We start from the raw sequence: 19,736 nt of genomic DNA on the forward strand, positions 1-19,736 counted from the left end.
CCAGAAGAAGAATGCAAACAGGAAATAGGTTGAACATATATATATGAGTAGGTGAATGAATGCATAATGGCACACATTGCAGAGAAGTCGAATGAGACATAAACTACAAAGTGTACTTAACAGATGAGTAGACCTGTGCCTCTTAAAGAGGAAAGCAGTAGATGTAAGAATGAATCATAAAGGAAAGCTGAGACTTTAAGACTGGATTCACTCAAAACTTATTTATGGTGTGACTCTGTGTTCTAGGCACTATGCCATGTGTAAGCATAGGTAGGTTCATAAGAAAGACAATGACACTGGTCACACAGAACTTAGAGTCTGCTGGTGTAGAAATACCTTTCAAAAGATAGTTAAAATTGTCTCCTAAGAGTTATCACAGGAGATTTTGTGGGAAGACATAGCAGGGGGCTGGTGATATCTAACTGAGGTTTTAAGGATGAGTAGGTGTTAGCTCTCTGAAGATGGAAGCATAAAGACCTGGAGAACATTGTCTGTATTCAACGAATAAAACATCACTCACTATGGAGCCTAGTGTGGCTCAGAGGAGAATAAGAAGATATAATGTTAGGTAGGAAAGATTAAAAAGGGCATATAGAAGAGGACCTCTAAAATCAATTGTAAAAGTATGGATTTGATTCTAAAGGTGATACAACACCACTAATGGGATTCAAAGGAGGACTGGGGCATTCAGATTTGTATTTTAGGAAGAAAGCCAGTAAACTAGTTTTTTAGTATTAAATTATTTAAGTTTTTAAGAAATTGAATTAATAGGATTGGTTGATTACATTGAGAGGTATGGAAACAGGTGCCGAGGTCCAGCCCCAGCTGATCCAGGGTATTCGAAGGAGAGACGGCATAGGCGAGGGTCAGGAAACAACTGCTTAATTACACGTTAATTAAGGATACAAAGAGTAATAGAATGAGGATAGCTCAGTAGGAAAATTCAGTGGAGAAAAGAGGCTGAGTAGCTTGGTTTACGCGGGAGACCAATAAAACTTCAAGACAAGAAGTTTGCACCACTTATGTAGGCCGTAATAGAATAAGGATAGCTCAGTGAGGAAATTCAGTGGAGAAAAGAGACTGAAATAAGAATAGCTCAGTGAGGAAATTCAGTGGAGAAAAGAGGCTGAATAATTCAGCCAGAAGATGAGAGAAAAAACGACATGGGGAGACCAAGTTTTGGTGAACAAGGCCCGCACTTTATTTTCCAAAGTAGTTTTTATACCTTAAGTTATGCATAGAGGATAATGGGGGAAGGGGTGGAGTCATGCAAGGACAGCAGTTCCTGGTCCTAATCGAAGCCAGGCTTTCAAACTTATCATATGCAAAAGTTCAGGTGATTGACATCATCTTCTGGCCCGGAGGCCTGTTAACATTTTAAGAAACTTATTTTTCTCTAAAGGTGATTATTCCAAAGTCAGGCACCAGCCTCCAAAAAAGCACTGGACAAAGCTGCATTTTACATTTCTATACACCCATTATATCAATCAATACACTGCCAAGGACACAGTAGGTAAGGAGTATGGAGACTTAGCAGCAAACATTGGCCCAACAAGTGAAAAACCCTTCACCAATACAATTTCTAATCAATCTTTTAACTACTCAAAGGTATCTGTGTTTAGGCAGTTTAGAACATCTCCTGCCTCTCACAGTTGGGAGGCTCTGAACAATCACATGTGGCCGGAAAAACCCATTCAGGCAGGCTAGAGGATTTCCAAAGGAGTTTGTAGGTTAAACACTGTCACACCCAGGAATTATTAACTGGAGCTGTAAGCTAACTCTTTTTTTCAGAGAGAGGTAGTGGGGGACAGCCCCCTGTAAAGTCAGAGGTGTAGGTGAAAGCACAAAGCAGAAAGTAGGCAGACTCTGGTTTGGGGGGTAGATGCTCGAGAATTTCCAGGGGGACTCCTGAGGCTCGATCCCGCCTTTGCGTATGCCGAGCCTCCTTCCTCATGACCTTTGTCATGGGCGGAGTTCCTCATGCTGGCTCCCGGCAGTGATAGAATCCCAGTTGAGCTATTCCAGATCCTGAAAGATGATGCTGTGGAAAGTGCTGCACTCAATATGCAATATGCACTCAATATGCAATATGCCGGCTCCCGACAAACAGGAAAGGGTAAAAGATGGATGTTGGTTTGGGCTGATCAGCTGGGTTGTGTGGACAGCAGCGTCCTCCCCTTGGAGAGGGAACAAAGGTTCAGTTTAGGACAAGTTGAGTTTCAGAATCCCTCTAAGGCACCCACATTGAGATATTAAGTAGACAGATATAAATATGGTCAGCATCATTGATTATTAGACAAATGCAGGTTAAAACTACAATGGGATATCAACTCACATCAGTCAGAATGGCCATCATCAGAAAATCTACAAATAATAAACGCTGGAGAGGGTGTGGGGAAAAGGCAACCCTCCTACACTGTTGATGGGAATGTAAACTGGTACAGCCACTATGGAAAACAGTATGGAAGTTCCTTAAAAAACTAAAAATAGAGCTACCATCTGATCCAGCAATCCTCCACCTGGGCATATAACTTGAGAAAAATGTGGTTCGAAAGGATACATGCACACCAGTGTTCATAGCAGCACTATTTACAATAGCCAAGACATGGAAGCAACTTAAATGTCCATTGACAGATGAATGCATAAAGAAGAAGTGGTACATGTATACAATGGAATGTTGCTCAGCCATAAAAAGAATGAAATAATCCATGAAGCAACGTGGACGGACCTGGTGAACTTATTTACAAAACAGAAACAGACTTAGAGAACAAATTTATGTTTACCAGGGGGGAGGGTGGCGGGGGTGTGAAGGGTAGGTTCGGAGTTTGGGATTGACATGTACACACTGCTGTATTTAAAATAGGACAAATTTGGAAAACTCAGTAGTGGCCACAGGACTGGAAAGGGTCAGTTTTCATTCCAATCCCAAAGAAAGACAATGCCAAAGAATGCTCAAACTACCGCACAATTGCACTCATCTCACACGCTGGTAAAGTAACGTTTAAAATTCTCCAAGCCAGGCTTCAGCAATATATGAACCATGAACTTCCAGATGTTCAAGCTTGTTTTAGAAAAGGCAGAGGAACCAGAGATCAAATTGCCAACATCTGTTGGATCATGGAAAAAGCAAGAGAGTTCCAGAAACACATCTACTTCTGCTTTATTGACTATGCCAAAGCCTTTGACTGTGTGGATCACAATAAACTGTGGAAAATTCTGAAAGAGATGGGAATACCAAACCACCTGATCTGCCTCTTGAGAAACCTGTATGCAGGTCAGGAAGCAACAGTTAGAACTGGACATGGAACAACAGACTGGTTCCAAATAGGAAAAGGAGTACATCAAGGCTGTATATTGTCACCCTTAGAACTGGACATGGAACAACAGACTGGTTCCAAATAGGAAAAGGAGTACATCAAGGCTGTATATTGTCACCCTGCTTATTTAACTTATATGCAGAGTACATCATGAGAAACATTGGGCTGGAAGAAGCACAAGCTGGAATCAGGATTGCCGGGAGAAATATCAATAACCTCAGATATGCAGATGACACCACTCTTTTGGCAGAAAGAGAAGAACTAAAAAGCCTCTTGATGAAAGTGAAAGAGAAGACTGAAAAAGTTAGCTTAAAGCTCAACATTCAGAAAACAAAGATCATGGCATCTGATCCTATCACTTCATGTCAAATAGATGGGGAAACAGTGGAAACAATGGCTAACTTTATTTTTTTAGGCTCCCAAATCACTGCAGATGGTGACTGCAGCCGTGAAATTAAAAGACGCTTACTCCTTGAAAGGAAAGTTATGACCAACCTAGATAGCATATGGTAACAATAACCCTGTGTACGAGACAGCAAAAGAGACACTGATGTATAGAACAGTCTTATGGACTCTGTGAGAGAGGGAGAGGGTGGGAAGATTTGGGAGAATGGCATTGAAACATGTAAAATATCATGCGTGAAACGAGTTGCCAGTCCAGGTTCGATGCATGATACTGGATGCTTGGGGCTGGTGCACTGGGACGACCCAGAGGGATGGAATGGGGAGGGAGGAGGGAGGAGGGTTCAGGATGGGGAGCACATGTATACCTGTGGTGGATTCATTTTGATATTTGGCAAAACTAATACAATTATGTAAAGTTTAAAAATAAAATAAAATTGAAAAAAAAAACAAAAACAAAAGCAGAGACATTACTTTGCCAACAAAGGTCCATCTAGTCAAGGCTATGGATTTTCCAGTGGTCATGTATGGATGTGAGAGTTGGACTATAAAGAAAGCTGAGTGCCGGAGAATTGATGCCTTTGAACTGTGGTGTTGGAGAAGACTCTTGAGAGTCCCTTGGACTGCAAGGAGATCCAACCAGTCCATTCTAAAGGAGATTTGTCCTGAGTGTTAATCGGAAGGACTGATGGTGAAGCTGAAACTTCAGTACTTTGGCCACCTGATGCGAAGAGCTGGCTCATTTGAAAAGACCCTGATGCTGGAAAAGATTGAGGGCAGTAGGAGAAGGGGACAGCAGAGGATGAGATGGTTGGATGGCATCACCGACTTGATGGACATGGGTTTGGGTAGACTCCGGGAGTTGGTGATGGACAGGGAGGCCTGGCGTGCTGCGGTTCATGAGGTCGCAAAGAGTCGGACACGACTGAGCAACTGAACTGAACGGGTTGGACCTGGAAATTATCATACTAAGTAAAGTAAGTCAGACAGAGAAAGACAAGTATCACATGATATTATTTGTATGTGGCATTTAAAAAATGATACAAATGAACTTATTTACAAAACAGCAAACGACTTAGAGAATGAATTTATGGTTACCAGGGGGAAGTGGGGGTGCAAAGGGTAGATTTTGAGTTTGGGATTGACATGTACACACTGCTGTATTTAAAATAGGTAACCACTAAGGATCTACTGATAAATAAATTTTTAAAATCTAGTCAGATATAAAAGTCCAGATCTCAGAGACTCTCTGCATTACAGATACAGGTTTGCAAATATTTGTATTAATGTAAGTGATACTCACTCATGGGAATGAGTGGAGTTTGATTTGGAGGTTATGGATTTATAGTTGGTGGCAATCTGTGTAGCTGTCATTTTCTTCTGTAGACATTTCATGTGTGGGATAGGTTATGACAGAGTAAACTATAGGATTTATCTCGAGAAATGGTATTGCCAAATAAGAAAAGCAACAGTGTGGGGCAGTTGCGAATATTGGCAGAAGAGTAGTTGAAATTATTGAACATAAAATCAAAGCTGGATAGTGAAGTCAGTAAATAAAAGAGTAGATAGTAGATTGGGGGGCTTCTGAAAGGTTTAAGGACTAGGTCGTTGAATTGAGAGTTGGGAATACTTAAATGAATGAGCTGTGAGGATAGGATGTGACCTACATTTATAAATTAATAGGAGAAATGTTCTAGATGGTGAAAAGTGTATGGCTTTTGATGGAGAAAATCAAGAGCAGATCAAGAAACTGAGTAGCCAGATGTTTAGATGTGGCAGTTGAATTTATACAGAATGATGACAGGTCTTCAGTGTGAAGAGAGGGGATGGAAACAAGTACCAAATTGTTCAGTGAAGGAAAAAGAATGACAGGTTCACAGAGAGTGAAAAGAAAGAGAAAGGGAAGTAAATGGATGATATGAGCCTCAAAGGAATAGAGAGTTTCGTGGAGGTGGTTGAACCATGGCTGGAAGCTGCACTTGAGGGTGAGGATTCTCCTACTCCTCAACTCCCAGGAGCTTAGGAGAACAAGCATCTATCATGTGATAATACTGCAGCCAGAAGAGTGTCCAAGGGGAGAATTTGGCCAGCAAATGCAGACTCAGCCTCTTAGAGAAAAGTTTGGGTAGTCGATTCACTTTGAAGGTTCCAAGGAGAGGCTGGAGGCCAGTGGGGAGACAGACTGTGCAACCTAGGATTGGTAACATACCTGTTTCTTAGATCAAATTCCTCACCTCTGTTCTTTATTGTTTAGTTGCTAAGCGTGTCTAACTCTTGTGACTCTATGGACTGTAGCCCACCAGCCTCCTCTGTCCATGGGATTTCCCAGGCAAGAATACTGGAGTGGGTTGCCATTTCCTTTTCCAGGGAGTCTTCTCCACCCAGAGATCGAACCCATGTCTCCTGCTTGGCAGGCAGATTCTTTACCACTGAGCCACGTGGGAAGCTTTGCCCCTGTTCTTTACTTTATGTTGTGTGCCTGATGCTTTTTGATTCTGTTCAGCATCTGACATATCAAAGCTCACAGGTGCAAATGGCTGAGTTAAGTTTAAACTTGATAGATGTCTTCCTTTTTCAAATTTAACGTGTCTAAATATCCATAATATAGTATATCATCTTTTTATGTCACTCTGAGTATTTTGATAATTAAATTTGTGAAACTGGGAAATCTGCTATTATATATTCATTCTATATCTTACAATTGGTTTTTAATGTGGTGTTGATATGTCAGCTTCAAGTCCTAGATTATTTCTTCATTCCTTTTGAGTGGGAACCTTTTTTTTTTAACATGTAAAGCATTAGGGAAATTTTATAATTGTTCTTAAAATAGTGTTTTTCCTTTTTAAAAAAAATCTTCCAGTACCACCAAATATTTCTGGTTCTGATGAAGTTGTTCAACTTACAGTCATTGAAGGACACCTCATTAGTCTATTGTGTGAATCAAGTGGTATTCCTCCCCCAAATCTCATTTGGAAGAAGAAAGGTTAGTTTTCATCTTTTGACATTTATATAATTAAGTATAAATATTAAATAAATTCATGTTTTATTTGAAAAATATGCCAATTTATTAATAAACTCATTTGAAATTTGCATACTAAAATATTAGACAGCATACTTGCTTTATGCTAAATATGCTACATGTGATAATTCTGTACTGTCAAGATGAAAATCTTCAGATTTGAGACTACTCCCAAGAAGAAATTAATTTAAAGGGCAGCTATACTGATCACAAATCCACCATTCAATTAACTGTTTTTTTCTTCTTTAAAATAGGTTTAAAAATTATCTTCTGAAGTAAGCATTTTTTGGTATATGTGACAGTTTTGTAATGTATGTTAAATTGAATTTTGAAGTTCAACAGATTTTCAGTTATTCATCAACAAATATGTGTCCTTTAAGTACCAAATCTTCTAAATTTTTAGCTGATTTAAGAAATGATTTTTGTTTTACTTAGAGATTTTTAAAAATTTATTTTACAAAATATGTTTTCTATAAATGCAATATTGATTGAAAGAAAGGTTTGCAGAAGATAGCCTTCTCTTCCTCCTCCTCTTCTTTTTCTTCCTCTTCTTCCTTTTTGCATAGATTATTATATAATACCCTCTGCCTTTTGAGTATGTGAACAGGAAGTAAATAAATATGTATTGGTACTCATTATAAGTATATACACAAATAACTTATATGTTTGCTTCACATTCTGCCACTTGGTTTTTCTTGCAGGCTCCACAGTGCTGGCTGATTCTGCAGGGCGAGTCAGAATTTTATCTGGAGGCAGGCAGTTGCAGATTTCAATTGCAGAAAAATCTGATGCAGGGCTCTATTCATGTATGGCATCGAATGTTGCTGGGACTGCAAAGAAAGACTACAGTCTGCAAGTTTACAGTAAGTTATTGATTAGCCAGGCTTTGGCACAATTAAAAAAAAAAACAAACAACTTTTCCGTCCTTCTCTTTTACTTTTTCTTTATATCTTTAAGATTCAAAGTAGTATAGTTATATAGTTGGCCCTCCTTGGCCCTCCTTATCCATAAATTCCACATCCATGGATTCAACCAACTGCATATCAAAAGTATTTTTTTCAATGTCTAAAAAGTTAAAAAAAAAAAAGCAAAACTTGAATTTTTCTGGGCATCAGGCAACTATTTGCATACCATTTACATTGTATTTACAACTGTTTACATATCATTATAAGGTATTATAATCTTGTGATGATTTAAAGTGTAACAGGATGTTCAAAGGTTATATGTAAATGCTGTGCCATTTTCTATATAATGGACTTGAGCATCCTCAGATTTTGGTATCTGAGTCAGATCCTGGAACCAGTCCCCTCTGGATACGCAGGGATAGCTATACCTTTCATAAGAGCCACAAGTTTAAATTGTGTTGACATAACAAGAGAGCAGTTATTTATTTCTAGCTAGTACTTATTCAGTTATACAGCTGTCCATTCTGCATCAACTTGCTGATGGCAGACTCACAATGTGGCTATAATTTGTTGGGGGCAGGGTGGTAGACGTGAAATGGGGAGAATGGCATTTTATCATTGGATATAGTTACAGTATGTAAAAATATCCCTTTTTGTTTGTTTGTTTAACTTAAACTTTTATTTGGTATTGGGGTATAGCTGATTAACAATGTTGTGATAGTTTCAGGCGAACAGTGAAGGGACTCAGCCCTAGATATACATGTATCCATTCTCCCCCAAACTCCCCCAAATATCCCATTTTAAAGATTATTTAATTTATGTAAAATCTTAAAGTATTTAAAATATTTACATTACTTCATTTAATCTCTACATGAACTATGATATGAGACGAAAATATGGCCTCCTTTTTATATCAGCGAAAACTTAAGCCGAGAAGTTTCCATGACTAGCTGAGGTCATATGACTTGTGTATGACAGGATTGGCACTCGAACACAGGATTACTAACACGGGTCCATTTTCTTTCCCACACACATATGTCTTTGAGTTCGTTTAATCTTCTGTCTTGGAATCAGGTTCCATTAGGTGAATTTAGCTGTAAGGTTACAGAATCTCTGGCCATTGGTGGCTTAAACAAATAGAGATTTATTTTCTGACATAATGAGAAGCTGAGGTTGGCAGTCACTGGAGTTGGTCAGCATCTTACTTTTATCAGGACAGGACAGGAGAGCTAGGATTCTCCTGTTCCTTCTTTTGGGATCTCAAGATTCTGTGCCGGGGTCCAGCCCCGTCTGATCCAGGGTATTCGAAGGAGAGACGGCGTAGGCGAGGATCAGGATACAATAGCTTCAATTAGATATTAATTAAAGATATAAAGAGCAATAGAATAAGGATAGCTCAGTAGGAAAATTCAGTGGAGAAAAGAGGCTGAGTAGCTTGGTTTACGCGGGAGACCAATAAAACTTCAAGACAAGAAGCTTGCACCACTTACGTAAGCCACAGGCGTCCTTCCGTTCTCCCGAAGGAGAGGAGACACTGAGGCCTCCCTGGTCGGATCTTAGAAGCCCAGGCATAATTAGTAAGCATGGTGGGTTCCGCGCTCCAGATGGAGACTCAACCAGAGAGAGAGAGAGACATGGGGAGACCAGTCTTTCGAGGAACTGATCCCAATTCTTTATTTTCCATGGTCTACTTTTATACACTGAGATGTTATGCAAAAGTCACGCGGGGTCAGCAGTCCTGACTTTTATCAAAGTCAGGTGCTTCATACAAATGTATACAGAGGTCTTAGGGGTGTTACATCATCTTCTGGCCAGGGGGCCTGCTGACAATTTATGACCCTCTCCTTGTGACAGCGGTCAGTCAACCAGGACACTTATTTCTCCAGGGGTGATTATTCTTAAAACAGACGCCACCCAAATAAAGTTACATTCCTATAGGGTGAGGGTGTAGTGGGTTTTAGTTAAGGAAAGAATTTACTTAGCCTAAGGTCTAACGTGATTAATATCAAAGGTTAATACTTATTTCTTCTATATATTCATTAATGTGTATAAGGGCAGGGGATGTGGAGACTTAGCAGTAAACATTGGCTCAACAAATGAAAAACCCTTCATCAATACAATTTCTAATCAGCCCATTACACTTATACTAATAATTTTCTAACTTCTCTAAAGAACCTGTTTTTAGAAGATTTAAAGCATCTCGTGCCTCTCACGGTTGGGAGGCTGTGAGCAATCACATGTGGCCGGACAAGCCTGTCAGGCAGGTTTGAGAACCTTCAGAGGAGTTTGTAGGTTGAAACATTCCTATCACACCCAGGAATTATTATTAACTGGAGCTCTAAGTTAACTCCTTTTCCGAAAGAGGTGGTGGGGGACAGCCCCCCGTAAAGTCAGAGGTGTAGGTAAGAGCACAAAGTAGTAAAGTAGGCAGGCTCTGGTTATGGGGGTAGATGCTCGAGGATTTCCAGGGGGACTCCTGAGTCTCGATCCCGCCTTTGCGTATGTCGAGCCTCCTTCCTCATGACCTTTGCCACGGGCGGAGTGCCTCCCGCTGGCCCCCAACAATTCTGGTTTCTGTATTTGTAGTGTCAAGTCCACATTGACGGCAAAAAGAAGGGGAAGGGATGTTATCTTTCTCTTTTAAGCAGGAGAGCAAAAAATTTCACAGATCTGCCCCCTCACTTTACCCCTGCCAGCAGAGCTCTATTCAGACTTTTTAGATCTACAGTGATTTGTTCAGTCACCACAATTTCTAAAGATGGAGAAACAGTCTCAGTTTTTCCAACTCCTCTGGTGGGCAGAAGAAAGGAATTGTAATGGACTTTGGGTCATGAACTAGATTATCATACATATTTTAAATTAGTATTAGGAAGACTTACATAGGTTAGAGCTACAAGTGATGATAGTTCAAATATTTGTATAATGTCTCCAAAGCAGGAAAAGTAGCTAATGCAGCTTTCTTTCCTTACTATACTGAGTTTAGGTATGAACCCATTTAGAAACATTGGAGAAGAAAGACACCTCTCAATATGGCAATGCCATGACTATTAGTCCTAGGTCTTTGCCTTGTAGTTAATTTTTTGACATCAAAAATGAATTTAACTTTGCCTGATGAAAATTCTTATATAAGACCTGGACTTCCCAGGTGGTGCAGCATAAAGAGTCTGCCTGCCAATGCAGGAGATGCAAGAGATGTGGGTTCAATCCCTGGATCGGGAAGATCCCCTGGAGAAGGAAATGGCAGCCCACTCCAGTATTCTTGCCTGGAAAATTCCATGGACAGAGGAGTCTGGCAGGCTACAGTCCATGAGGTCAGAAAGAGTCGGACATGACTAATCACAGCACAGCACATGTGTACTTGGCCTCATCTGAGGCAAACATTTCCTATTTCTTTTCTTTTTTTTCTTCCTCAGTTCGACCAACTATATCCAACAGTGGTAGCCACCCTACAGAAATCATTGTAACTCGAGGAAAGAGTGTTTCCTTGGAGTGTGAGGTGGAAGGTATTCCTCAACCAGCAGTGACCTGGATGAAAGATGGCCGCCCTTTGACAAAGGGAAGAGGAATGGAAATAATGGATGAAGGTCGTGTTGTTCAGCTGAAGAACGTTCATGTGTCTGACACAGGCCGTTATGTGTGTGTTGCTATGAATATAGCAGGAATGACTGACAGAAAATATGACTTAAGTGTACACAGTAAGTATAAAGAGGCTCCTTAAGTCTGTTACCTGGCTGATATAATCTACAGCTTCCTGGATGGGAGATATAGACCTCAGGTGTTGAGTGTTTTATTTATAGTCTATTATTTTCTACTATTTGGAAAAGACCTCGATGCTGGGAATGATTGAGGGCAGGAGAAGAAAGGGGCAACACAGGATGAGATGGCTGGATGACACGATCAACTCAGTGGACATGAGTTTGAGCAAATTCCAGGAGATAGGGAAGGGACAAGGAATCCTGGTGTACTGCATTCCTTGGGGTTGCAAAGGGCTGGACACAACTTAGTGACTGAACAGCAACAATTGCCTACACACATACCACTTCTTTAGATCAGTCTCATCATGTATCATGCTATGCCTGACCTCCCTTTTCTTATTTTGCTGAAATAAGCATATATTGGATATTCTTTTAGAAAAGTACATTGTGAAGTCGATAATTATCTTTTTCAAATACTTTTGATCCAATGCCATCCCAAGTAATATTCCTTGATTCTGTGTTTTCCACATTAGCTGACTTGATAAATGTAAACCTAGATTCCTTACAGCTTACTGACCCAGCTTCAGTTGGGCATAAGTTGTATTGAAATCAGCTTTACAATTCTAAATAATGAGCACAAATGTCAGTAGGAATGGATCAGACACACATATACTCCTATTTATGTGTGACACCTATTTGTATGCATATAATTTGAGTTGGAGTTTTTAAATCTATAGAATCAATGGTAAATCTAATAGACTTAGTTTTGTGACTTAATTCCAGTTAGAACATGCACAAAGTCCAGTATAGTTTGCAAGCAATGTGTGAAAGCTAATGACTGAAAAGAAATCAGTCTTATATCTTTTAGTTAGACTGTGTTTTTTTTTTCCATTCTTTTTAACAGGTGCTTATTGCATTACTTGAATGTTTCATACTTTATTTGATCAATCCTCTAGGAAAGAACATTTAGGTCCCATGTATTAACCAGAGTGGCTGTCATAAAATTTCCTAGGCAAGAATGATGTTGAGAAATCAAGATGTCCGATTATGATAAATTCCAATTGACTCAGTCCTATGCTTGCTTCAATTCTGAGAGACTCTGAAAGTAGAGTGCCACTGGCCCTGCTCTGTACAGAAGGAAAACATGATGGAGGGGTAACTTTCCCTGGACTACTGAGGGCCATATAGAGGCACTCAAGGCCTGTGGGTAGCCTTGTTTCCTCTCCTTCTGGTGCTGGCTTAATTGGATTTTCATGCCAGTTCTCCTCTAAGCCAGCCCTTGCACTTGCCCAAGGCTGTTGGGTCAATGTGACCTGCCACCCCTCCTCAGACCATCCTGATTGTACTCTGCTCTTGGCCCAAACTTGTCTTCTCAGCCCACTTGGTGTGTTTCACATGTTTTCATCCACAAGGCACACTTGCCCTCTAGGAGCTGGTCACTCCAGTCTTCTCTAGGCTTCTGGGTTCCCCTTCTCTGCCCCTCTTAGTTGATCTCTGGCTCTCAGGCAGCTCCCTCACATTTTTACTTCCAGGAGTCTCACAGTCATCGTTGTCATCATCTCATTGTTGTCATTGTTTATTTTGCTAGTGTTGACCAGAAAATCATTTTTAAGAATAAACTATTTAGAATTTGGTGCTTTGTCTTACAGCCCCTCCAAGCATCATTGGAAACCACAGGACACCTGAAAATATAAGTGTGGTGGAAAAAAGCTCAGTGTCGCTAAATTGTGAAGCTTCAGGAATTCCCCTGCCTTCAATTACGTGGCTTAAAGATGGGTGGCCCGTCAACCTTAGCAGCTCCCTGAGAATCCTTTCAGGTATTAAAAATTCTTGTAGCTTGGTAATCTGGTTAGCTTCCTGTGGCCATAGCTTCTCCTTAATTTCTCATATCTCCATGTTTTATTTTTTTCCTTTTCTGAGCTAACTGCTTACTATAATACCTACTGATCATATTAAGAAAAAACTTTGGAACAACATCAGAAGCTATAGGACAATGGGGAAAATCTCTAAATATTTCTGGATCCTTGTGAAAGAGTAGTCTTGGCGCTCGATTATTACTTAATTCATGGGGATGTCAGAGCATTCATGCTAGAATGAGTACAAACTAATTTGAAAAGTGAAGAATGAAAAGAAGTACTGGAATTGAAACCAGAGCCTAGAGGGTATAATGTTATATAACATATCTCCATATTCAAACAAAGTGTTTGAATTTATTCATGGCTATTCTAAGTGAGATTTGTATTTCCAAGATAGGATAGTTTCTTTTGAGCTAAGACTTTATCATTATTATAGAAGATACTCTGCTGATTCCTCATCTAATTATGTAGGAAAATCTATTATCTTATTCTTTATAGATCAGTGTAAGTGTGGAGAGACATGTCTTGGGGCATGCCCCTGGAATCTACACTTGGCTCCTTTCACTAATGACTTGGATACAGACTAAGAAAATAATCTCTCCAAGTCTGTGGGTAATAAAAAGCAGGGGTACTTAGAAGAATACTTGATGTGTTGAATGAAGACATCTGAATTCAAACACATCTTACTCTGGAACTTCTGAATTAAACCTAATAAAATGAAAGTTAAGTAGACTCCTGTACTCGCTTTCAAAAACCAGTGATGAAAATTAGGGTGAGATATGCTTCAGAATTCTTAATATGAAAAGATCTCTGAACTGTGTTAGTGATTGAATATGCATTAGCATTGTAAGGTGTTTTATTGCGAAAAGCAAATACAGTGTTTTGCCACCTGAATATATTTTTACCAGTAAGACAAGACCGGTTGTACTCTGGGCTTATCTTACTCATTAGGAAGATGTAAGAAGTATTTATTGACAATATTTTCATGGAGGATAACCATGATGGCCAATAATTGGAAAATAGGCTATATGCCTGATTCCATTTAATCTGAAAAAATAAACTTTGTGTAACCTTATCATCTCATAGTGAAAATTACATTTAAATACTTGAAGAGCCATGGGGTAGAACAGGTTATGTTGGTTCTATGTAGTTCCAGAGGTTAAAAGTAATGCTAATGTATGGAAAATTCTAGGGACAGATTTGGGTCTGAATACAAACAACTTTAAAACAATATTTGTGTTGTTGAAAGTCAAGATGAACTATTTTAAGGGTTCAGGATGGGGAACACATGTATACCTGTGGCGGATTCATTTTGATATTTGGCAAATCTAATACAGTTATGTAAAGTTTAAAAATAAAATAAAATTAAAAAAAAAAAAAAAAAAAGAGGTAATGAGCTCCCTGCCCCTAAGTGTATTCAAAGTTTAAATTCCCACTTTTGAAGGATTTTTTCAAAAAAGATATTTTCCTAGTATTTGAGTTAGATCTAAATATCCTATTATCTATTTCTTCAAGATCTTGGTCTATAAATGATAGGGACTAAATGAGAAATGTCCATTGCTGTAGTTGTTATATTCATTGCCTATAATTAAATATATAAATAAAAATAATTATTAGCAATGTTTATTGCCTATAATGGACTTCCCAGTGGTAAAGAATCTGCCTACTGATGCAGGAGACACAGTTTCAATTCCTGGCTCAGGACCATCCCCTGGAGAGCAGAATGGCAATCCACTCCAGTATTCTTGCCAGAATAATCCCATAGACAGAGGAGCCTGGCAGGCCCCAGTCCTTGGAGTCACAGAGTTAGACACAACTGAGCATGCACACATTACCTACAATACTAGATCTATGCACTCCAGCAAGTTACTTCACTTTGCTAACCTCCGTTCTTCACTTGTAAGTGAAGATATTAGTAGTGTTTAGGGGTTTTTATAAAGATGAGTTAATATGTGTAAAGCAGCTAACACAGTGCCTGCTTATATCCTAAGCATCCAATAACATGTTTGCCTTTATTGTCATAGACAACCTGCTAAAAATTTTGGGTCTCCCTATCCTGGGAAACTTTCCCGTGTCCTACAGTGCATTCATTTTCTTGAGACTTCCATCCTCTGTTGATCTTAGAGAATGCATACTGATGGCAAAGATTTTATTATAATTTGGTTACCAAAAACCTGGACACTTTATCTTCTTCTCTTAAAAATATCCTTGTTTTTGCATTCTCAATTGCTGAAAAAGTAGGAAACTTTATAAATATAACTACATTAGAGCTCCTGGAAATGAAAAAGTCAAGACAGAGTGATGTACTCTGGCTTATAATAGATTCACAGGAGTAGTGTTTTGGTTTTATTGTATAGTTTTGTTTTGCTTGACTAGCAAATGGAGATCCCTGAGCGAACACATTAGAAGTATTTCACCTTGTGACGCTGCCAGAGGAGACATTCAGTTTTGCAGTCTGAACATGTGTGTTGTGCAGTTTATGACTGAGAATCAGATGAATGGTGTATGACTCGTTCCTTGATCGGCTGCACGTTCCTGTTTCATTAAGATTAGTTCTCCTGAGACGTTAAGTCAAGTTTTTCATTGTTGAAGCCTCTATTATTGTTATGAAGTTACCTGCCAAGAACAGATAGCTGACTATAAAAATTTAATAGGTACAAGAAATGTCTCCATCTAAGTCTAATTTACTGTCTTTTTTTTTTTTTTTTTTTGTCTTTCACTGGAATGAGGGAGAGGACCAGGAAACAAAGAGAAAAGAAAGATGATGAGATTTATGAGGTTGAGGTTTGCTGAGCCAGCAATTACTCATAAAAGTTGTATTGTTTTAATAATATCTTTGAACTGGCATCATATTATGGTCTCACAGTCTCACTAATTTGAAGTAGCAGTGAGTGCTTGAATCTTTTCTTCATTAATATGTTTTTTGACATGTTTAGAGGATTTTTGTATTCAACTTTGCTTACTTAAATTCAACTGAGAGAAAAGACTAAATTTGGCAGTAGATGCTAAACAAAGTTCATCTTTCAATGGGTTGAGGATAAGTAGGTTGCTTAAAGGAAAAAAAAAAAGCTCAATGAGGACTTGCTTTGTTTATAAAAACAGAAAGCAGATGGAAATTCCTGATGAATTCAGATCCAGGTGAATATTTACAAGAAAATTTTATGTTTAACCATTTCAATTGTTTTAGTTCAAATTCAGGGTACTAAGCAAAAATATACCAAATGAAAAATTATTACAAAATCTAAGAAATGATTTACATTTTGTTCTTAGAAATTACTTCTCAAATGATTTCAAAGACTCTGCTCTTTCAGCATATTTCTTTGTTCTCGGCTGGCTTTGTTTCAGTCTCATTTGCTAACTCCTCTTTCCTTAATCCTTAAGAGGAATTTTCCTCCAGATCACACCCTTCAGCATATCAGTTTCATTCCTAGTCTACCAGTCTTTCTTCATTATGTAGAATTCAGAATATAAGGAGGAAAAAAAATCAGAGTCATGCTAATAAGGGAGGTGGCCCTCATAAACTTTGATATAAATAGCTCTAGAATTCCATGAAACTCAAATTGAAAACTCGTTGTCAGTCTTCATGGTTTCATCCATCCCTTGTATAATTGATGTCATTCCAATCTGGGTTGTTGGTGTAGTATTCTTTCTAATGTTTCCATTTCATATGTTCCATGGAAAACTGGGAATCTTTTCCTAAACATTCTGTCACAGTTGTTTTTCTGAAGTATGAATCATACCATGACTTTGTTTACATACTTCCATAGCCTTAGTGTGGAGAAGGCGATGGCACCCCACTCCAGTACTCTTGCCTGGAAACTCCCATGGACGGAGGAGCCTGGTAGTCTACAGTCCATGGGGTCACAAGGAGTCGGACAGGACTGAGCGACTTCACTTTCACTTTTCACTTTCATGCATTGGAGAAGGAAATGGCAACCCACTCCAGTGTTCTTGCCTGGAGAATCCCAGGGACGGGGGAGCCTGGTGGGCTGCCGTCCATGGGGTCACACAGAGTCGGACACGACTGAAGCGACTTAGCGATAGCGATGGCCTTTAGTGAACATAATAAATCCTACATTCCTTAACTTAGCGTTTGAAGACCCACAGAATCCTCAGAATTGGCCACACTCCAGCTAGTTTCATCTCTCACTGTCTACCCCTGTTCTGTTTTAGGTGCCACCTACTTTCTACCTCTGTATCCTCATGCTCCACCTACAGTCGTATCTTTTGACTCCTTTCTGTGTTAAAGTATACTTACCTTGCAAGATTATGTTCAAACATCACCTCTGTGAAACTCCATTTCTAGCTTGGTGTCACCTGGTTTATATTAACTTTCTTTGTCCATTAAACTGGAAAATTGTTCTGAATTATCCATTCTGTTATATACAGCCTTAAAAGGTGATATTTATTAAAAACTCGACATGAATACATTTTTAAAGACTTTGAAGTGAATTGATTAAATTTTACTAAAATTCAGCATTGCATGGCAAACTTGTAAAGTTGCAGATTTCTTTTTGAGTCATCCGGTGGTTTGCTTCTCCAGGAGGTAGGATTCTGCGATTGATGCAGACCAGAACAGAAGATGCTGGCCAGTATACATGTGTTGTAAGAAACGCAGCTGGTGAAGAAAGAAAAATCTTCCGGCTTTCAGTATTAGGTATTTATACAGCTTACAATATTGACTCAATGGACCTGAGTTTGAGCAAACTCTGGTAGATGGTGAAGGACAGGGAAGCCTGGCCTGCTGCAGTCTGTAGTCCATGGGGTCACAAAGAGTCAGACATGACTGAGTGACTGAACAACAGCAGAAAAAAATAAAATTGTCTTAAACACATTCTGGAAGCAGATTTAACATTTATCTGCAGCTTGATCTTATATTTATATATTCTTTGGCCCCTGGATTGTCACTCTTGGCAAGAATTCAGTGTTAGAATGGTTTGTATGTAATCAGTTGGATTAAAGTGGCTGAAACGCCATGTCTTGTCAGTTCCCAGTTGTTCACCAGTGTTCTAAGGCTGTGATAACGTTTTAATGTGAGTGTGTATCTGAATTGTAGAGAGAGAAATAAGTGTCTCATAGATTTTGTTACTCATTGACTTCTTGACAGATTTATCTGGATTTTATGATTTACATATAATAAAATTCATTATAATTGAATTTATGATGTAACTTTATAGTTTATCTTAGAATTGATCAAGCAATATGGTAACATTATTCTAGTAAACAAATAATAATGAGAATTTGGGTTGTTTTAAAGGGTACAGCTTAGTAAAAAAAATATAAAATAGATACCTATAAATAACCAAATTGCTGTTATAATTGTTCCTTTTTCTGTCTATTTTTTTTAAAGTACCACCTCACATCATGGGTGAAAATACATTTGAAGATGTGAAAGTAAAAGAGAAGCAGAGTGTTACACTGACTTGTGAAGTGACAGGTAAGGGGCTCAGCTCTTTGATTTTTCCTCAGCTCACTGGCTATTCATTGCCTTCACTTACATCACAATTAGTTGAGAATAATCAAGCATTTGAAACTGAATTCTAGACCAGTATAGGTGGTAAAAATATAGGAGAAAATCTGTCAGATTCTATGGAGATAAAAAGGAAATTCTTAACAGTGAATAAAGGAAGGGAGAGAAGCATGGAACAGAGACAGAAAAAGAAATACATACTGGTCTTTTCTTTCAATTAGGTAAATTGTTTTTTCTTTTTTAATTCTTCTGTTTGTGGGTAGGATTTTTCTTTCCCACCTCCTATTCTTTTTTCTTTCCTTCCCCATGTTTGCACCTTCCTTTCCTTTTTACTGCTTTCTTCAAAGAAATAATTTTGGTGAAAGGATAGCATCATTAATAGTTACCCACCATCAATTATGATCAAAAATGTCACCTTTAGTTAATATGTTTGTGCATGAAAAAGAGAATGGAGATGAATAAAAATGAAAATTCTAAAGCTTTTACTGGCTTTCTCCATGAATCATTGTGTTGCATGTAATACAAATAAATCTATGAGAGAACTTTTCCAAGACCATCTCTTTAGTGAAGGCATGACCTTGCAGTTTTAATGGAACAACTGGAGCAGCCCATACATTTTATAGAAAGTAAGAGTTGTAAGGAAGATTCAATTGATTTATTGCTCTGTTGTTTAGATGCCCTATAATACATTTATGAAAGCATGGAAGTATTTTCATTTTAGAAAGGCAGATATAAAAACTGTCACATATACATGATATAACCTGTTTTCTTCTTTATTTAAAATGATGTGGTAACAACTCTTGCATAGAGACCATCTGCCTAAATTTTATAACATCTTGAGCCTTCTAGCTTCTTCTTAATGTTTCACTTGGTTTTTAGAAATTTCTTTTTTATTTTTGTTTCATCAAGATATAATTGATATATAGTATTGCATAACTGTAGGGTGAACAACATAATGATTATACACACACACACACACAGACTACCACACTGTTAACACCCATCACCTCACACAGCTGCACACTTCTTTTGTGATTATAACTTTCATGATCTACTTTCTTGCAGCTTTCAA

At 38.5% G+C, this 19,736-nt stretch overlaps 1 protein-coding gene across 1 annotated transcript in view; it reads left to right on the top strand.

Annotated features, from left to right (window-relative positions):
* The window catches only part of HMCN1 (hemicentin 1), a 546,435-nt gene that overhangs the window by 357,493 nt on the left and 169,206 nt on the right, over positions 1 to 19,736 (top strand). Inside the window, exons 43-48 of the mRNA XM_055582953.1 lie at positions 6,580 to 6,702; positions 7,440 to 7,601; positions 11,057 to 11,338; positions 12,988 to 13,155; positions 17,738 to 17,851; positions 18,545 to 18,631. Coding sequence (XP_055438928.1) covers positions 6,580 to 6,702; positions 7,440 to 7,601; positions 11,057 to 11,338; positions 12,988 to 13,155; positions 17,738 to 17,851; positions 18,545 to 18,631 — 936 coding nt within the window. The remainder of the gene's footprint in view (positions 1 to 6,579; positions 6,703 to 7,439; positions 7,602 to 11,056; positions 11,339 to 12,987; positions 13,156 to 17,737; positions 17,852 to 18,544; positions 18,632 to 19,736) is intronic.

This window comes from Bubalus kerabau, chromosome 5 (genome assembly GCF_029407905.1).
Source record: "Bubalus kerabau isolate K-KA32 ecotype Philippines breed swamp buffalo chromosome 5, PCC_UOA_SB_1v2, whole genome shotgun sequence".
Classification (NCBI taxonomy): domain Eukaryota; kingdom Metazoa; phylum Chordata; class Mammalia; order Artiodactyla; family Bovidae; genus Bubalus; species Bubalus kerabau.